At 45.7% G+C, this 16,039-nt stretch overlaps 1 protein-coding gene across 4 annotated transcripts in view; it reads right to left on the bottom strand.

The window, feature by feature from the left end:
* Window positions 1-16,039, bottom strand: part of CPNE4 (copine 4) — a 241,192-nt gene that overhangs the window by 174,235 nt on the left and 50,918 nt on the right. For all 4 annotated transcript variants that reach the window (XM_039336215.1, XM_039336212.1, XM_039336214.1 and 1 more), the window contains exon 2: window positions 4,815-4,997. In XM_039336215.1, the coding sequence (XP_039192149.1) occupies window positions 4,815-4,994 (180 nt within the window). In that variant the 5' untranslated portion in view covers window positions 4,995-4,997. The remainder of the gene's footprint in view (window positions 1-4,814; window positions 4,998-16,039) is intronic.

The raw sequence follows: 16,039 nt of genomic DNA, 5'->3' as shown, positions 1-16,039 counted from the left end.
GCTCTTAAAGCCTCAGCCATGTCCCCTGGTACAGTGGGGGAGGAAAATAGAGAGGTTAAAGCTTCATCCACAAGTGGCACTCCAGGAGCGAAGAGAAGGAGGGTGTGACATTGAATAGTTTTTTTCTCTGTCCCACTGGGAGTGGGGAGAGTGCCAGGGGATGCCCACTGCTTTTGGACAGTGTTGCGGAAGAAGGGGGCAGGGAATATGTCTCTTCGTGACCACCGGCTCAGAAAACAAGTGGTGGGAGGGGCCAGCTCTGGCTTTTGGTCTGGGGCAATGTTGGCCGAAGTACACGCCTTCAGGAGCAATGATCTGAACAGCAACGGGTCAAAAAGGCCGGTGAAAGGGGAAGGATCTGGAGAAGCCTCCTCATCTTCTGACAGCTGCAGAAGATCTGTCCAAAGAGCAAGGAAACAAAGGTGCCTCTGTCTGGGGAAATGTCATCAATGGAGCCACAGGCTCCTGATGGGGCCACTGGCCAAGGGAAGAGGCCATACCTTGGGCGAAAGCTTATCAGAGCCTGCAACTGATCAGGCCACGGCCCCTACTGTTTAACTGGGCGAAGTCCTGCTGCCGTAGGCGTAAAGATAGCCTCTGCCCTGGGTGAACTCTAGGAGATGGGGGAACCCACCAAGGACCTGATACCTGACTAGAGGGAGCGAGATCCACCTGTCCAGTTTCCCCCTGAGGAGACCAAGCCCGTGGGGCTAAAGTGGATGGCGCAAGCTGAGGCTCGAAAAGTGATGCCTCCGGTGGAACGAGGGAAACTAAATCTGTTCCACTCGAAGTCAGCTTCTGAGCCCTGGAGAACTCCCTCTCCAGCATCTGATGTCTCCTTGTGGCCTCTCCCTCAGCTGCCTTGGAGGGCTTTTTGGTAGACATAGCTTTGGCCTTAGCCTTAAGCCTCCCCGCCGCCTCCAACTTGGAAGACCTACGCTTCTTCTTGGTGGGGGAATCTGAAATGCCCTGCGCAGGCTGAGGTGACAAATTGTCTGCATTTTAGCCGAGATTATTCCGAATGGGAGATATCTGAAACAGGAGCAGAGCAATAATAACCTGTCAGAATTTGGATAGACAGGGCTCTGACCAATGCTCCCAATGGCTAACAGTAGCAGATAGAGATCTAACGGCTATCTGTGAGGCCAAACATGGTGACACAATGCCTGCACCTTATCAGTGGACAGGGGCAAGCAGATTCCCTTAGGAACTAGGGTCTGCACAGAGAAGGTGGGGGGAAATTACAGCAGTGCCGAAAGGTGTGCCAGCCTCTTAACTACAAAGATAAGGGGTGGGAGGGTGGTGGGGCCAGAAGGGTCCAATATAGGATGCTCTCAGAGGAAAAACCCCTGAATTGCATATTACAGCCATCCTTGAGTGGGTGAGCAGAAAATTCAGAGAGGGGTGAAAGCCTCTGTATCACCTCAGGGGAGACAGCTTACAAAATGGCCACCATCCTGCTTGTAGGGAGAAGGCTGCTGTCACATCAGGGGAGACAGTTCACCAAATGGCAGCCCTCCCGCCAATAAGGTATCCCTGGCAGCCCGGATTAAGCAGCGCTGAATAGGGACCCTCAGCAATATTCCTCCTATTCAAAGGACTACTTATCCATGCAATTGCTCCCTTGAGTCGAGAATAGCCTTGGGGAGTAAAATGGTCCTTTGCACAGCACCCAAAATGGCGGCCATGCCAAAAAGCGCCAAAAACAGTCCGTTCAAGCCGACAGGACCGGCCAGGTCCTGAGGGAAAATCAACCTGGGCTGCGGATGCTTGCCACCGCTCAGAAATTTGAGCCGACACTCTCGGAAAGTCAGTATGGCCAAAATTAGGTCAGCGTGATCTGCTCAATCTGACGCTAGCTGGCAAGGCCAGTGCGAGCAGGCAAAAAGCTGAAGGTGCATCACGCAAGGGAAAGCCCGACTGGACTTCGACAAGGCTTTCCGGCATCTGGATCAGCTGGGGGTCATTCGCTGATGGCAGAATGACCCGTGTCGAGCGGAGAGCCCTCCCAGGTAGCCAGGAAGTTTGAAATTGTCAGGGGAAGCTTGGACGAGCTGGTAACTTCCACCTGATCTTAACTAAATTTTGAATGGTCCAGATATAAAGGGAAAAATTTAACTCACAGTGAAGATAGAGAATCCATGAGGAAATTCGACCTAGCTGCTAAGCCTAGAAGGAGCCAAAAAATAAGGCGTCCTGCTGAGCGAAGATTAAGTTATAAACTGTGTCAGTCTAGCTCAGCAGGAGGTGTGGCAACTTTCTAGACAGTCTCATCTGAGCAGGAAGAATAAGACAACCCACTCGTTGATTCTCCATCCATCATGCTGGAGAAACACTTCTGCCGCCCAGATCGGCCGTGGGGGGGGGAGTGAAATTGCTCTGCAGCCCTAGATCTGGGTGGCAGAAGCTTTTTTCTGGCCTCCAGCACCCCTAAAACTGCCCCATGGCTATGGATATGAGCTCCAGGAGATTGGAAAATGCTTCTGCTGCCCAGATCGGCCATGGGGGGGAGTGAAATCACTCTGCAGCCCTAGATCTGGATGGCAGAAGCATTTTCCAGGCCTCTGGCACCCGTAAAATTGCCCACAGCCATAGATGCGAGCTCCAGAGGCTTCAAAAATGCTTCTGCCACCAGATTGGTAGAGAGAAAGAGAGATTGAGCCAGCAGGGAAGCAAAAGTGTGGTGAAAGGAAAGCGTTGCAAAGTAAGCAAACTTACAAAAAGGGGATCTCTCTCTGTGTCTCTCACACACACACCACTTCTCCCACCCCTTCAATATTATCTCTTTCCCCATCCCCTTTAATATCATGTCTTCCCCCACTCCCTTTAATATCTCTTCCCCACCCCCTTTAATATCTCTTTCTCCACCCCCTTTAATATTATGTCTTCCCCATCCCCTTTAATATCATCTCTTCCCCCACTCTCTTTAATATCATGTCTTCTCCCACCCCCTTTAATATCTCTTCCCCTACCCCCTTTAATATCATCCCCCACCTCCTTTAATATCATGTCTTCCCCACCCCCTTTAATATCTCTTCCCCACCCCCTTTAATATCTCTTTCTCCACCCCCTTTAATATTATGACTTCCCCATCCCCTTTAATATCATCTCTTCCCCCACTCCCTTTAATATCATGTCTTCTCCCACCCCCTTTAATATCTCTTCCCCTACCCCCTTTAATATCATCCCCCACCCCCTTTAATATCATGTCTTCCCCCACCCCCTTTAATATCTCTTCCCCACCCTTTTTAATATCTCTTTCTCCACTCCCTCTAATATCATGTCTTCTCCCACTCACTTTAATATCTCTTCCCCTACCCCCTTTAATATCATCCCCACTCCCTTTAATATCATCTCTTCCCCCACCCCCTTTAATATTTCTTCCCCCACCCCCTTTAATATCATCTTTTTCCCCACCCCCTTTAATATCAGTGAGGCTCCTCCAGTGGACATGACCCGGCGCTTGCCCCAGTCCCATCCCCCCTCTGCCAGAGACCCTCAGATCCGCCCCAGTCCTGCCCAGCTCCGCACAAGTGCCCCTGACACGAGTGATGTCAAGCTGGCCATGCCCACCCAATAGGCCACACCCATGCTAGCCATGACCATCCAATGGGCCATGCCCATCCGGCACCCAACGATAAATAAGTTTGGGGTTTGGGTTGCAATTTGGGCACTTGGTCTCTAAAAGGTTCGCCATCACTGGACTAAAATAACAGAATCATAGGGTTGAAAAGGACTAACTTATTTATTTGGACCTTTCCTTTCAGTGACTTGTATCGACACCTCCAGGTGCTTCTATACATTTTATCATTAGATGAGTTGTTCAGGCCGATTGGGCATCTTTTAAACAGGTAGGGTCAGTGGTGGGATTCAGCCAGTTCGCACCACTTTGGCAGAACCGGTAACTATTTTTTTGTTGCCCAGGCCCAGAATGGATTTCCGGAAGCGGCATCCACACAGAGAACCAGTTGTTCACATATTTGAATCCCACCACTGGGTAGGGTCAATATAAATCCACTGCTATATATATTGAAGATATTTCATTTTCTTCTTTTTTTCCAAGCAAATTATTGGATTTCAATTAACCAATTTCTTAACCATGTATTCCTTTCATAGTCGCTAATCAATGTTTTCCCAATATGGCCTTGATCAAAATATTGGCTTTTTTCAGTCAGCTCATTTAGCCATAGCACAATCATTCCTTGATAAAAGCAATTTACTCCTTTGCATTCATTAACTTCAATGGCTTCCAACCAATTAATGAAATAGTTTAAATAATTATGAGCTCTACTAGTATTGAAATAAGATTTTTCTCTCTTATTCTGACACCATTCCAGAATAGTCTCAAAGTATATAAAATATACCTGCCACCATTTGCTTCTGGAGTAATGATAGATGAATAGTAAAGATAATAAAGACCAGGTAGAATTAGCAATAGAGACAGCAAATTTTCTTCTCCTATTGTTTTCTGCCAACGCAGGCATGGATCTATAACAGCTTCATTCAGAAATACCACTGACAAAACTACTGAATACCCCTGACACAAAATTGGACATCCGTGCAGCAGTTGGGAGTTATTCTTTTCAGTTAAGTATTTGGCCAGCACTAGAAGAATTATAAGAAAGTATCATTCATCTTCAGGAGGAAGTGTGGCTTTAGGCAAATTCAAGTGGTTTTCTTTTGAAAGTGCAGTATACTGTACGAGAGAGAGAGAGAGAGAGAGAGGGAGGGAGGGAGGGAGGGAGGGAGGGAGGGAGAGAGAGAGAGAGAGAGAGAGAGAGAGAGATTAAATAAATATATAATTGGACACCTACCTCAAACCATTGTCCATGAGACTGCATTTTCAATATGACACAGGGATCTGGTTTAGAGAGGGCATCTCTGTCAGAAATGCCTTTGCATGCCACTCTCAATTCTACCTTGGTCAGGCAGGGGCTGCTAAAGATTCCCAGAGTATTGGCTGCAGATTCATAGATGTTACTCATTTTTTTCATTATCTGTGAGAAGGGGAAAAAGAGAATAAAATCATTTTAAAACATGATCCCTCTGAAAGTTTTGCCTACAATTAATTCTCTAAACAGAGGTAATTATCAATGTCCAAATTGTTCACAAGGTATGATGACTTAGAATAAGAGTCATTCAGTACATCACAAAGATTTCTTTCAACAGGATCACATGTTGACACTCCAGATATATCATATAGAGAATAAACTAGCCACCAAGGCCAGACCTCCCCAACTGATGTGCTCAGGATAAAAATCTCATTATGTTCTAGATGGGGCGTTGTCTTACCTGAACGCCTTTTCTCAGCAGGATGATGTAGAGTCCAAATGGATGGGTTCTATGACGGCCTTCCTGCCTGGCAGACTGGGTAAAAACTTCGGCCACACCCCTTCCTTTGGGCGTGACCCCAGTTTTGACTTAGGCGAGAAACTTTGTTGGAATTAACATTGCAGCTCTTTATTATATCATTATTACATCCCTGCCTAGACCTATCCTCTGGGTGGGCTTGGACTCTACATCATCCTGCTGAGAAAAGGCGTTCAGGTAAGACAACGCCCCTTCTCCAGCAGGATGGCTGTAGAGTCCAAATGGATGGGACATACCAAAGCCCTCATGTCCCCCTGGGAGGGAATGTCTAGGCTACCGAACTCTGAGCAGATACGACTTGTTGAAGAACTCTTCTGCCAAAAGCCGCGTCTGCTGCTGCTAGGGAGTCTAAACGGTAATGTCGGATGAAAACCGAAGGTGAGGACCAGGTTGCGGCCCTGCAAATCTCTTCCACCGGAGCTTGCGTTAGCCACGCCGCAGATGTGGCTGCGCTCCGAGTTGAGTGGGCAGTCACCTGAGTGGGTGCTGGCAAATCCTGTGAGACGTATGCCTGTGCTATGCAGGCTCTGATCCACCTGCCTATGGTGGAAGGAGATACCTTCTTTCCCATAGTTGATGGTTGAAAGGACACAAATAATGCTTCAGTCTTTCGGAAAGCCGCTGTGCGTTTCACGTAGAAACACAGCGCTCTCGCACGTCTAGCTTGTGCCATCTGTGTTCTAGCCTATGTTTGGGTCTTGGACAGAAATCGGGAAGCGTAAGTTCCTGAGATCTGTGAAAGATGCTATTTACTTTCGGAATGAAGGTCGGGTCTGGTCTAAGAACGACCCTGTCTTTGAAAAAGGTACACAGATCCTTCCTTACTGACAGTGCTGCTAGTTCTGAAATCCTCCTTGCTGAAGTAATTGCCACAAGGAAAGCTACCTTCAGTGATAGGTGATGGAGTGAGCATGTTTCAAGAGGTTCGAAGGGTGCTGATGTCAAGGCTAGAAGGACCTTAGGCAGGTTCCAGGACGGGTACCTGTGTATGACTGGGGGCTTTATGTTAGATGCCCCTTTTAAAAAGGCACTAATCGCTGGATGTTGTGCTAGGGAAGTTAAGTTGTCGCAGGAGAGTACAGTTGAGAGGGCCGCTATCTGTCTGCGGATAGTATTGACTGACAGGCCCTTATTAAGACCCTCCAATAGGTAATCTAGGATATTAGGGATAGATACTGCGGTCGGGTCTAGGTGAAGCGAAGCGCACCACCTACAAAATCCCTTCCATGTAGCGTCGTAAATCCTATTAGTGGACGCTCTTCGTGATGCCTGTATGATCGATATCACCCCTGCCGAATAAGATTGTTTTGTTAAGCTTTGCCGCTCAAATGCCAAGCGGCTAGATGTAGCCACTGGGGATCTGGGTGTACAAGCTTGCCCTGACTGAGTTTTACCCTGTCCGGGGGAATACTCCACGGAGGTGATATCGAAAGGTCCACGAGGTCGGCAAACCACGGGCGCCGTGGCCAGTGAGGGGCAATGCAGACCATCTCTGCGCCCTCCAGGATCATCTTGCGTATGGTCGCCGGTATTAATGGCAGCGGTGGGAAGGCGTACAGGAGTTGCGCCGGCCACCGGCACCTGAGAGCATCCGTTCCCTCCGATCCCGGGGACGGGAATCTGGAGAAGAACCTGGGGAGTTGTGTGTTCTTGTGGTTGGCAAATAGATCTAGGTGCGGTTGTCCGAACCTCCGGGAGATCTCCTCGAAGAGAACCGGTCCAGACGCCATTCCGACTGGTCCACCTTGGCTCTGCTCAGGGAGTCTGCCTGGGTGTTTGTCTCCCCTGAGATGTGTTCCGCTCTGATGGAACTCACATTGGTTTCTGCCCACCGAGCCAGAGCCAATGCTTCCTTCATTAGTTCCACTGATCTCGTTCCTCCCTCCTTGTTTACATGTGCCTTGGCTGCTACATTGTCTGTTAGCACGAGGACGTGCCTCCTCGTTACTAGGTGAGAAAAATGACGGAGGGCCAGGTGTATGGCCCGGAGCTCCAGCCAGTTGATGCTGTGTGACAGGTCCTTCTGTCCCCACTGGCCCTGTGCTATCTGGGCTCCCAAGTGGGCTCCCCATCCGAACAGGCTCGCGTCTGTCGTGAGTGTGACCCTGTCCGGTTCCCTGAATATGCTCCCCTTGAGTGTCGTGGGGGATAGCCACCATTTTAGTGATTTCCTCACCTGTGCTGGTACCAGCACTCTCCTGTTGGAGGTGCTGAGGTTCCTCCTCTGGTAGGGTAGGAGGAACCACTGCAACTCCCTCGAGTGGAGCCTTGCCCATGGGATGATGCCCATGCAAGATATCATCTTCCCCAGGAGCTTCGAGAGTTGTAGCAAGGGCACTCTCCTGATCTTTTGAATTTGGTGAATTAGCTTGGATATGCTGATCAGTCGCTCCTGGGAAAGGTATACCCTGCACTGTGACGTGTCTATCACCGCGCCCAGGTGTTGCAGTCTCCTTGAGGGAATGAGGTGGCTCTTGTTTAGATTGACCGAGAATCCGTGTCCCTGGAGGGTTCGGATTGTGGTCTCGAGATCTGCCCTTGCTTGTTCCCGAGATATGGACTGAATCAAGATGTCGTCCAGATAAAACTGAACGCGAACCGGGATCAACCTGAGATGGGCCGCTATTACAGCTAGGATCTTGGTGAATACCCTTGGTGCTGATGATAGTCCGAAGGGTAATGCCCTGTATTGGTAATGCCGACCCGCGTAGGTAAATCTGAGGAATTTCCGGTAGCTGGGATGGATGGGGATGTGTAGGTACGCCTCTGTGAGATCTATTGAGGATAATAGATCGTCTTCCCTGACGCTGGCTAGGATGGATTTCAAGGAGTGCATCTTGAACCTCCTGTACTTTATGAAATAGTTCAGGCCCTTCAGGTCCAAGATTGCTCTCCACCCTCCTGATGTCTTTGGGATAACGAAGAGGATAGAATAAAATCCTCTTCCCTCCTCTTCCTTTGGTACCCTCTCTATGGCCTGAATTGACAGGAGGTGGGCTATGGCCGAAGTTATCAGCCTCGTCTTGTGTACTCTTCTGGAGATGGGACATCTGATGAACCGGTTTGGTGGGGGAGAACAGAAATCTAAGGTCAGGCCATGCCTGATCGTTTCCAGAACCCAGGCGTCGGTCGTGGTCTGCTCCCAGACCTCGATGAAATTTCCTAACCGACCCCCAATGGGAGTATCCTGTTTGGCGTCACTTGGTACGCTTAAAGGATCTGCCTCCCGCTCCCCTATATGGGCGTCTGGACTGGAACTGGCCCCTGGCTCCCGGGCTCTGGCGATCCTGGGTTCGATCCTGTCCTCGGGTAGAAGGATCGTGAGCCTCTGGGCCAGTCCCAGGATTGCCCTGATCGAAAGGGCTGTCTCCATTCCCAGGGGCTTCCTGGGCGGGAGCCCTGTCTCCGGAAGTCCTGACTGCCTCTCCTGTCTAACTTCTTTGATGGATGTACTAGGATTTTTTTCTTGTCTCTGCCTTCGCTGACATGTGGGTCCAGAATGGAACCAAATAGGGCTACTCCACTGTATTTGGACGTCGAGAGACGCCATTTGGACCTCAGGTCTGTCTTCCAATTTTTGAGCCACAGTAGCCTACGCGAGGCCACTGTGGCCGCAATGGATCTTGCCGCATACTTTGTTGCGTACAGTGAAGCGTCAGACACGAATTGGGAGGCCGCGAGGAGCTTGGCCAATGTTTGGTGTACTCTGACCTGGTCTGGAGGCACCGTGCCTTGCAGTTCCCTCAGCCACATGATACTGGCCCTCGCGAAGAATGATGATGAAGTGGCTGCTCTGGCCGCCCAGGCTGCAGCCATATGGGAACGCCGGAGGGAGTGTTCAAACTTCTTCTCCTCAGGTCTCAAGACCTCCGCCATGTCTCCTGGAATCGCGGAGGTAGAAAATAATGAAATCAAGGGGTTATCTACAGTAGGAACCTCTAACATGTTAGAGAAGGAGGGAGATAGGTTGAAAAGCTTTCTTTCCGCGCTGTTAGGTGCCGGTGGGCTTGCAAGTGAGGACCATTGTTCCTCCAGCGTGGTCATAAAGACCTCCGCGCATGGAATGTACTTATCTTGTGGAACCTTTTTGGCAAATAGAGGATTGGCCTCCTTGCTTGTTGAGGGCTTCTCATCCTGTACTGATGTTAGGTTGACTGTGGAAACTGCCTTTATCAGGAGTGATTTTAGGAGCGCTGGGTTAAAGAGGCCAGAGCTCGTCGTCTGCTCAGGTGTAGTCTCCTCGTCCTCCGAGAGGGGCATGTCTGACATGTCAAGGTCTACTGAGTCACCCTCTCCCAGTTGAGAGGAAGTTTCAGAGATGCTGGTAGGGGGTGGCCTAGCCCGTCCCTTACGGGGTGTGTGAAAGGCCACTTGCCCCTTAGAAGCCATGAACTGGGAGAATGCATCCTGCATGAATGCATGAAATTGTGCCGACCATATGTTCTCCTGCGCCTTGTCGCTGGGATGAGGCGCTGGAGTGTGGTCGGGTGAAGAAGCTGGTGAGGAGGGATTGGAGGAATCTAACTGTTCAGTTTCCCCAGGAGGAGACCAAGTCTTGAGCACTTCCTCGGCAGTAGGTTCTGTGCTGGGCGCCACCACTGGGACAGGGGAAACCAAATTTGTCCCATTGGCATTGGTTCTCTGTGCCCTGCTAATTTGCCTTTCTAAAGCCAAATGTCTCCTCAAAGCCTCTCGCTCAGCCGTTTTAGACTGTCCCTTCTGAGAAAGGTGCTTTGTTTTAGCTTTCTTCTTCCCCCCCACCTCTGATTCAGAAGATCTGCGTTTTTGTTGTTGCTGTGGGGGGGACAATTGAGGGACCTGTGTGACTGAATACGAGACATTGTCTGCCATTGTGCCAGACACCCCGAGTAGGCAATGCCTGGAATGGGGGAATGAGGTACGCAGATCAGATGCAGATGCTTGGGGCTGTGCCCTCTTCTGCCTATACCAACAATGGCCGGACAGACAGGATTCTTTGGACAGAAGATCCTGCAAGGCAGTGACTAAAGGTCACTATAGGAACAGTTAGGACAAAAAATATTCCTCCTCACCTCCTCACCTAGTCCAGACAAAAGTGCAGTTTATATCTCTCTTTCCCCCGGTCTGTGGCTGTGGTAGCAGACCACGCTCAGAACTGATAGCAGTTCTCTTCCTTTTATTCCTCTTCCTTCCTCCTGCCCCAATGCCTTAATGTAAAGGGAAAAAAGAACGGCGGGCTAAACTGCTCGTTTAAAATGGCGAATGGGAGGAAGCCCCGCCTCCCAATAGTAGCCGGATGAGCCACGAGGCTCCAACAATGGCGGTCCTTAATAGCCAGCGGTAGGGTAATTAACCGGCTTGAGTGGCTCTTTTTGTCCTTAAGGGGCTGCGCCTCTCCGCTGGGGGAGAAAAAACGGCGCTGAGGCTCTGCCGGTAGGTTTGGGCGCGCTGCGCTTCTCGCGCCGCTCAGCTGATCAGCGGCTCCGTTGACCGCCAGTTGTATTTCCCGCGCCGCTCAGCTGTTTGGCGCTGAGCGGCGCCTCAGCTCCTCCGCCGGACGGAGTGGCGTCCGTGCCACTCAGCTGCCCGGCGGACCTGAAATCGGCGAGCGATCCGGGAAATGTCCGCGCCAAACAGCTGTTTGGCGGGTCGAGGATCCGCGGGAGACCCAGTGACCGGCCCGAGCCCCCCTGGCTAACCGCCCTGACGATCTTCTCACCACTCCGACGATCCTGGCTGGGAGTCCGTCGGTGTCCTATTCAGCTGCCAGAGATCCCTGCTTGCTAACGCAGAGAGAAAGGGGAGGAAACTGGAAGAGGAGATTCTCTTTTTTTTTTTTTTTGATGAAATCTCTTTCTTTCCTAAGAGCTGCTTCTCGCACTTCTACCAGGCTACGAGACTGAGTCAAAACTGGGGTCACGCCCAAAGGAAGGGGTGTGGCCGAAGTTTTTACCCAGTCTGCCAGGCAGGAAGGCCGTCATAGAACCCATCCATTTGGACTCTACAGCCATCCTGCTGGAGAATGGGTAGTTTGTTGGGAATTATGGGTGTCTTGCTCAACCTATCTGAAAGACACTAGATTGAGCAAGAACTGATTTGTAACGTTTAGATCAGATTTTTAAAACACTGATATATGTCAAGGGTTTGGCCAAAATCATAAATCTTTTGAGACACAAATAAGAAAATTCATATATCCATGACCTACTGCCGAGGTCCCCAACCTTTTGGGCACCAGGGACTGGTGCCATGGAGAAAGGTTTTTCTGTGGACCAGAGGGAGTGTGGTTTTGAATATTGCCTATATCCCAAGGATGGACTTTTGCTTGTTTGTGCAGCCCGCTTGCTGGCATGCTGCAGACCAGTGCCGATCCACAAACTGGGGGTTGGGCACTCCTGACCTACTGAACTAGCACAATTTTATGGAATGAAATAGAAAGATTAAGTTTCAAGCTGTTATATTTCCCCGAACACAATTGGCAAAACATAATTTAATTCGCATTCCTGTATATATTTATCTGAGACAAATTTTCACTGAAATTATTTTTGAATAGACATGCATTGGCTTGCACTATAAAACATATATTCCTATGCATGTGAAAGCAAGTTACACTCAATAAAATCAATTTCTGGATAAATGTGCATCTAATTGCACTGTAAAATATATATTTCAGCATTACAGTTTCCCAACATCCTAGTAAATTAATGCTATACTGGAACAAAAGTATATTAAATGCCATCCCTAGTTAATCTGTTCAATTTTTTTCACACAAAGTAGGAACTATATAGTTCTCTATGCCCTATACTAATGATTCAAATAGTGGAAGACAGTTGAGAACAGGAGACCAACAGCAAGATAACAGTCTTATGCTATTGCTTTCTAAAGTTAGAAGATAACAAAATCTTTTCTCAACATGATCTTTTTTTGTTTTAACAATTTAGTACACTAAACCAATTATTTGTTTTCCTTCCACATTCAGTCCCCAGCTTGCCCACTTCTTAACCATCTGACATGTCATTCCTCCTGATTCCTACATAGATTAACTATTGATTATTAAACAAATTTGTTATCTGGGGCTTTTTTTTAGAATAAATACCAAAAAGTTATTTTTATTGTATCTTAGAATTGCTGCTTCACCATAAACATATAGCTATATGCTTTGAGTTAATTTTCCAAATAAACAAATCTTAATGATTTTTTATTTGGATCAGTCCATTCAATGAGATTCATGCTCAAAATGAACATTGACAAGAACAGAGGAATATTTTTTCAAAACTAAAGAAAAGAAGCATAGAACAGATAAAAAACAGAATTATAGCAGTAGCAGGGAGCTTGTTAAAAGTTTGGATGAACAATGTTGTTTGTATCAATCATCTTACTCCAGAGACATTAGGTGAACCTAGAAAGAATTCAAAATCAGAATAGTGCTGCATAAAAGTTTGCCTCGGGTTTTCACCAATTTTTCTTCTAAAGCAGATAGTCATGTTATATGGCCTTGAGTCTTTAACATACATTTTGTATAAGTTCATATTGAAGAAAGGAGTTTTATTTCAGGTGTCATGACGCCAAACACTTTGTGGTTTTTACCCATGAGAACCTAAACTTTTAATTTTAGTTATTTTTATTAAAAATAATAAGTCAGGATACAAATAGATACATCCATTCATATATTCATTCATTCATTCATACATACATACACACACACACACACACACACACACAGACTGTCAATGCTGCAAATACTGTATATTCTTGCTTTGACAATATGCAAAACTGTCTGGTATTTACTGGGTTAATACATAGCTTAGAGTGGGGGGGGAAGAGGAAGTAAACTTTTGACCTTCACACTAATTGGATAATGTTACTTGTGACTGCAAGATAAGGGAGGGGTTTAGCAAGAAAAGTTTGATGCCAGCAAGAGGAAGTCAGATTCTGGCATCAAAATATCCATGATGGTGATCGGCAATTTGTAGCTCTGTAATAAAGGCTTTAGGAAACATGCCTGACAGTTCTTTGAAGTACTTCATTAGTCGGAATCCTGACACACACACACACACACACACACACACACACACACATATCCTGATTTATAATGAATAGCAATTCACAATGCATTTTCACCTTGGCAGCAATTCAGCACTTTGAGAAATTTTTCACCTTGCTGCTTATTGCTGCTGTGAACATTTTTTTTATTCATATGCTATCTTTTAGAATATTTAAAATTTTTACATACCCTAATTTGGATGCTGTAGGCCTTACTGTAGTGTCTAATAGTTTATTTTGTAAAACCTAAATTTTGACACTCTAATTTTGTAAGATATGGAGCTATCAGAAAAATAAGAAATGTGCTACTAGTTATGTGTCCAAGGAATCCATATAAAGGTAAAGGCTCCCAATTTTCTGACTAATTGTTGAATACTTTTCATGCTAGTTTGCAATGATAGTAGGAAATCTAGCTTTTCTACTACATACAACTTATTGTTGCCGTTGAACTTATGTTTATTAATTCATATCTAAGCAAAAGCATATGTCGGCATAGATTAGATAGATATACAGATAGAATAATATATACAATAAGTGCATTGTATGTAAAAAATCCAAAAATATACTTAAAGAAGAACAGGATATTTCTTCGTATCATTAACATACATTTTGTGTAAGTTCATATTGAAGAAAACAGTTTTATTTCCAGTATCATGACCCCAAATAACTCATGGTTTTTTCCATGAGAACCTGCATTTTTAATTGGCCCCAGAAATAAATTAGAAGCCAATGCAGTTATTTCAAATCTTGTCTTTATGGTATGTGTGTGTATATGTATATGTATATGTATATGTATGTATGTATATGTATGTGTATGTGTATGTGTATGTATGTATGTATGTATGTATGTGTATATCTATCTATCTATCTATCTATCTATCTATCTATCTATCTATCTATCTATCTATCTATCTATCTATCTATCTATCTATCTATCTATCTATCACATTTGAGACCTGGTCCTTTACTTTTACTTGAAGTTCCATATCACCCAAGTCTCTAGAATAAACAGAAGGGTGACTTGTAATTAAAGAGTTTTGAAGTTGGTGTGATGTCTAATTGCCATAATTCCACCTACACTATGTATTTACTTTATATGTTTGAAAATGTTGGTTCAATGCTGTGCTGAACTTGCACATAAGTATGCATCAGAGTAACAGTCAGAGAGCAAAGCCGATACATTTTATGCATACTAATGACTGAAATCCACTGAAGCAAACATTAATTTTAGTTTTCTTTTTCAATGCAATTATAATACAACAATGGTTTGTAAGAAGTTTCATTCTGATGATCCACAAATAGTTTTTCTATGTTCATTTTTCTGGTTTGCCTATCAATTCATTTTACAGATGGCAAATCACAGAGGTGAAGCAATTTATTCAAAGACTTTATTACTGCATCTTAAGTTCACATAGGTTTCTGTATATTTAACATCAAATGAAGACATGTTACTTACAAAATTCAAGATTGTAATAAATAATTATTCACAATCAGAGACCATACTATAATACTACTTGAATAAAACTTGTAAGACTCTTGGCTGTTTTGCTGTACAGATTTTTACACGAAATTCTAATCCAGTTCACCAAAACTTATTACAGTCATACAAAAGCAGTGCAACTTAAGAATCTGACATGTTAATATAGGGCTGGAATGGAATAGCATTGCAATTTGCTATACAGGAATGCAATTTCATGGTTGTTTTTATACCTTTGGTGGAAGTTCAATTCATCTCAATAAGATCTTGCCAAGATCTTTTCCATAGATATTACAAAAAGCTTTCATCAAGAGAGACAATTTCATTTATCCCACCTGTTCAGAAGATAAGTTCAAGATCCAGAAGGCTCTTGATAGACCTGGGTCCTATCTAACAAGATATAGTTCAGTGATAACAAAAGTCCTCCAATTTGGCAGACAAAACTAAATGCATAGATATAGAATAAAAGGTACCCGGCTCAACAGAGTAACTGTGAGAGGGATCTAGGTGTTCCAGTGGACCATCACTTAAATATGAATTGGCGGTGTGCAGCTCAGGCAATGCAGTTCTAAGCTGCATCAACAGATGGATAGCATCAAGTCAATAAAAAGTGACAGCATGCTGGTGAGACCACACTTGGAAAACTGGTCACCATGATACAAAAAAGTTCTGGTCACCATGATACAAAAAAGTTGAGACCCTGGAAACTGTACAGAAAATAATAAAAAAGATGATAAAGGGTCTGGAGACTAAATTGTATAACAAAGGACCTAGGTATATCTAGCCTATTGAAGGATCCTAAGTATTTTTAGCCTATGGAAGAGAAGGAATGGGGAGACATGATAACTATCTTCCAATACTTCAAGAGCTGTCACAAAGAAGAGAGGATGATTTATTCTCTAGGGCACCAGAGGACAGGACAAGAAGTAACAGCTGGAAGCTTGTCAAAAGAGATCCAATCTAGAAGTCAGGAGAAATTTTCTGACAGTGACAGCAATTACTCAATGGAATAGCTTATCTCCTGGGATTGTGGGTGCTCTATCACTAGAGATTTTCAAAAATAGACTGGACAACCATTTGGCTGGGATGATATAAGAGTTCTGCCTTGAGCAGGCAGTTGGACTAAAAGATTCTTCCTATGATTCTATGATTTCTATGATTTTGGTTACACTT

Source organism: Crotalus tigris, unplaced genomic scaffold, assembly GCF_016545835.1.
Source record: "Crotalus tigris isolate CLP2741 ecotype Arizona unplaced genomic scaffold, ASM1654583v1 scf7180000017666.27876245, whole genome shotgun sequence".
Taxonomy (NCBI): domain Eukaryota; kingdom Metazoa; phylum Chordata; class Lepidosauria; order Squamata; family Viperidae; genus Crotalus; species Crotalus tigris.
Note: the sequence above shows the minus strand (reverse complement) of the source record. Positions and strands in the feature narration are given on the sequence as shown.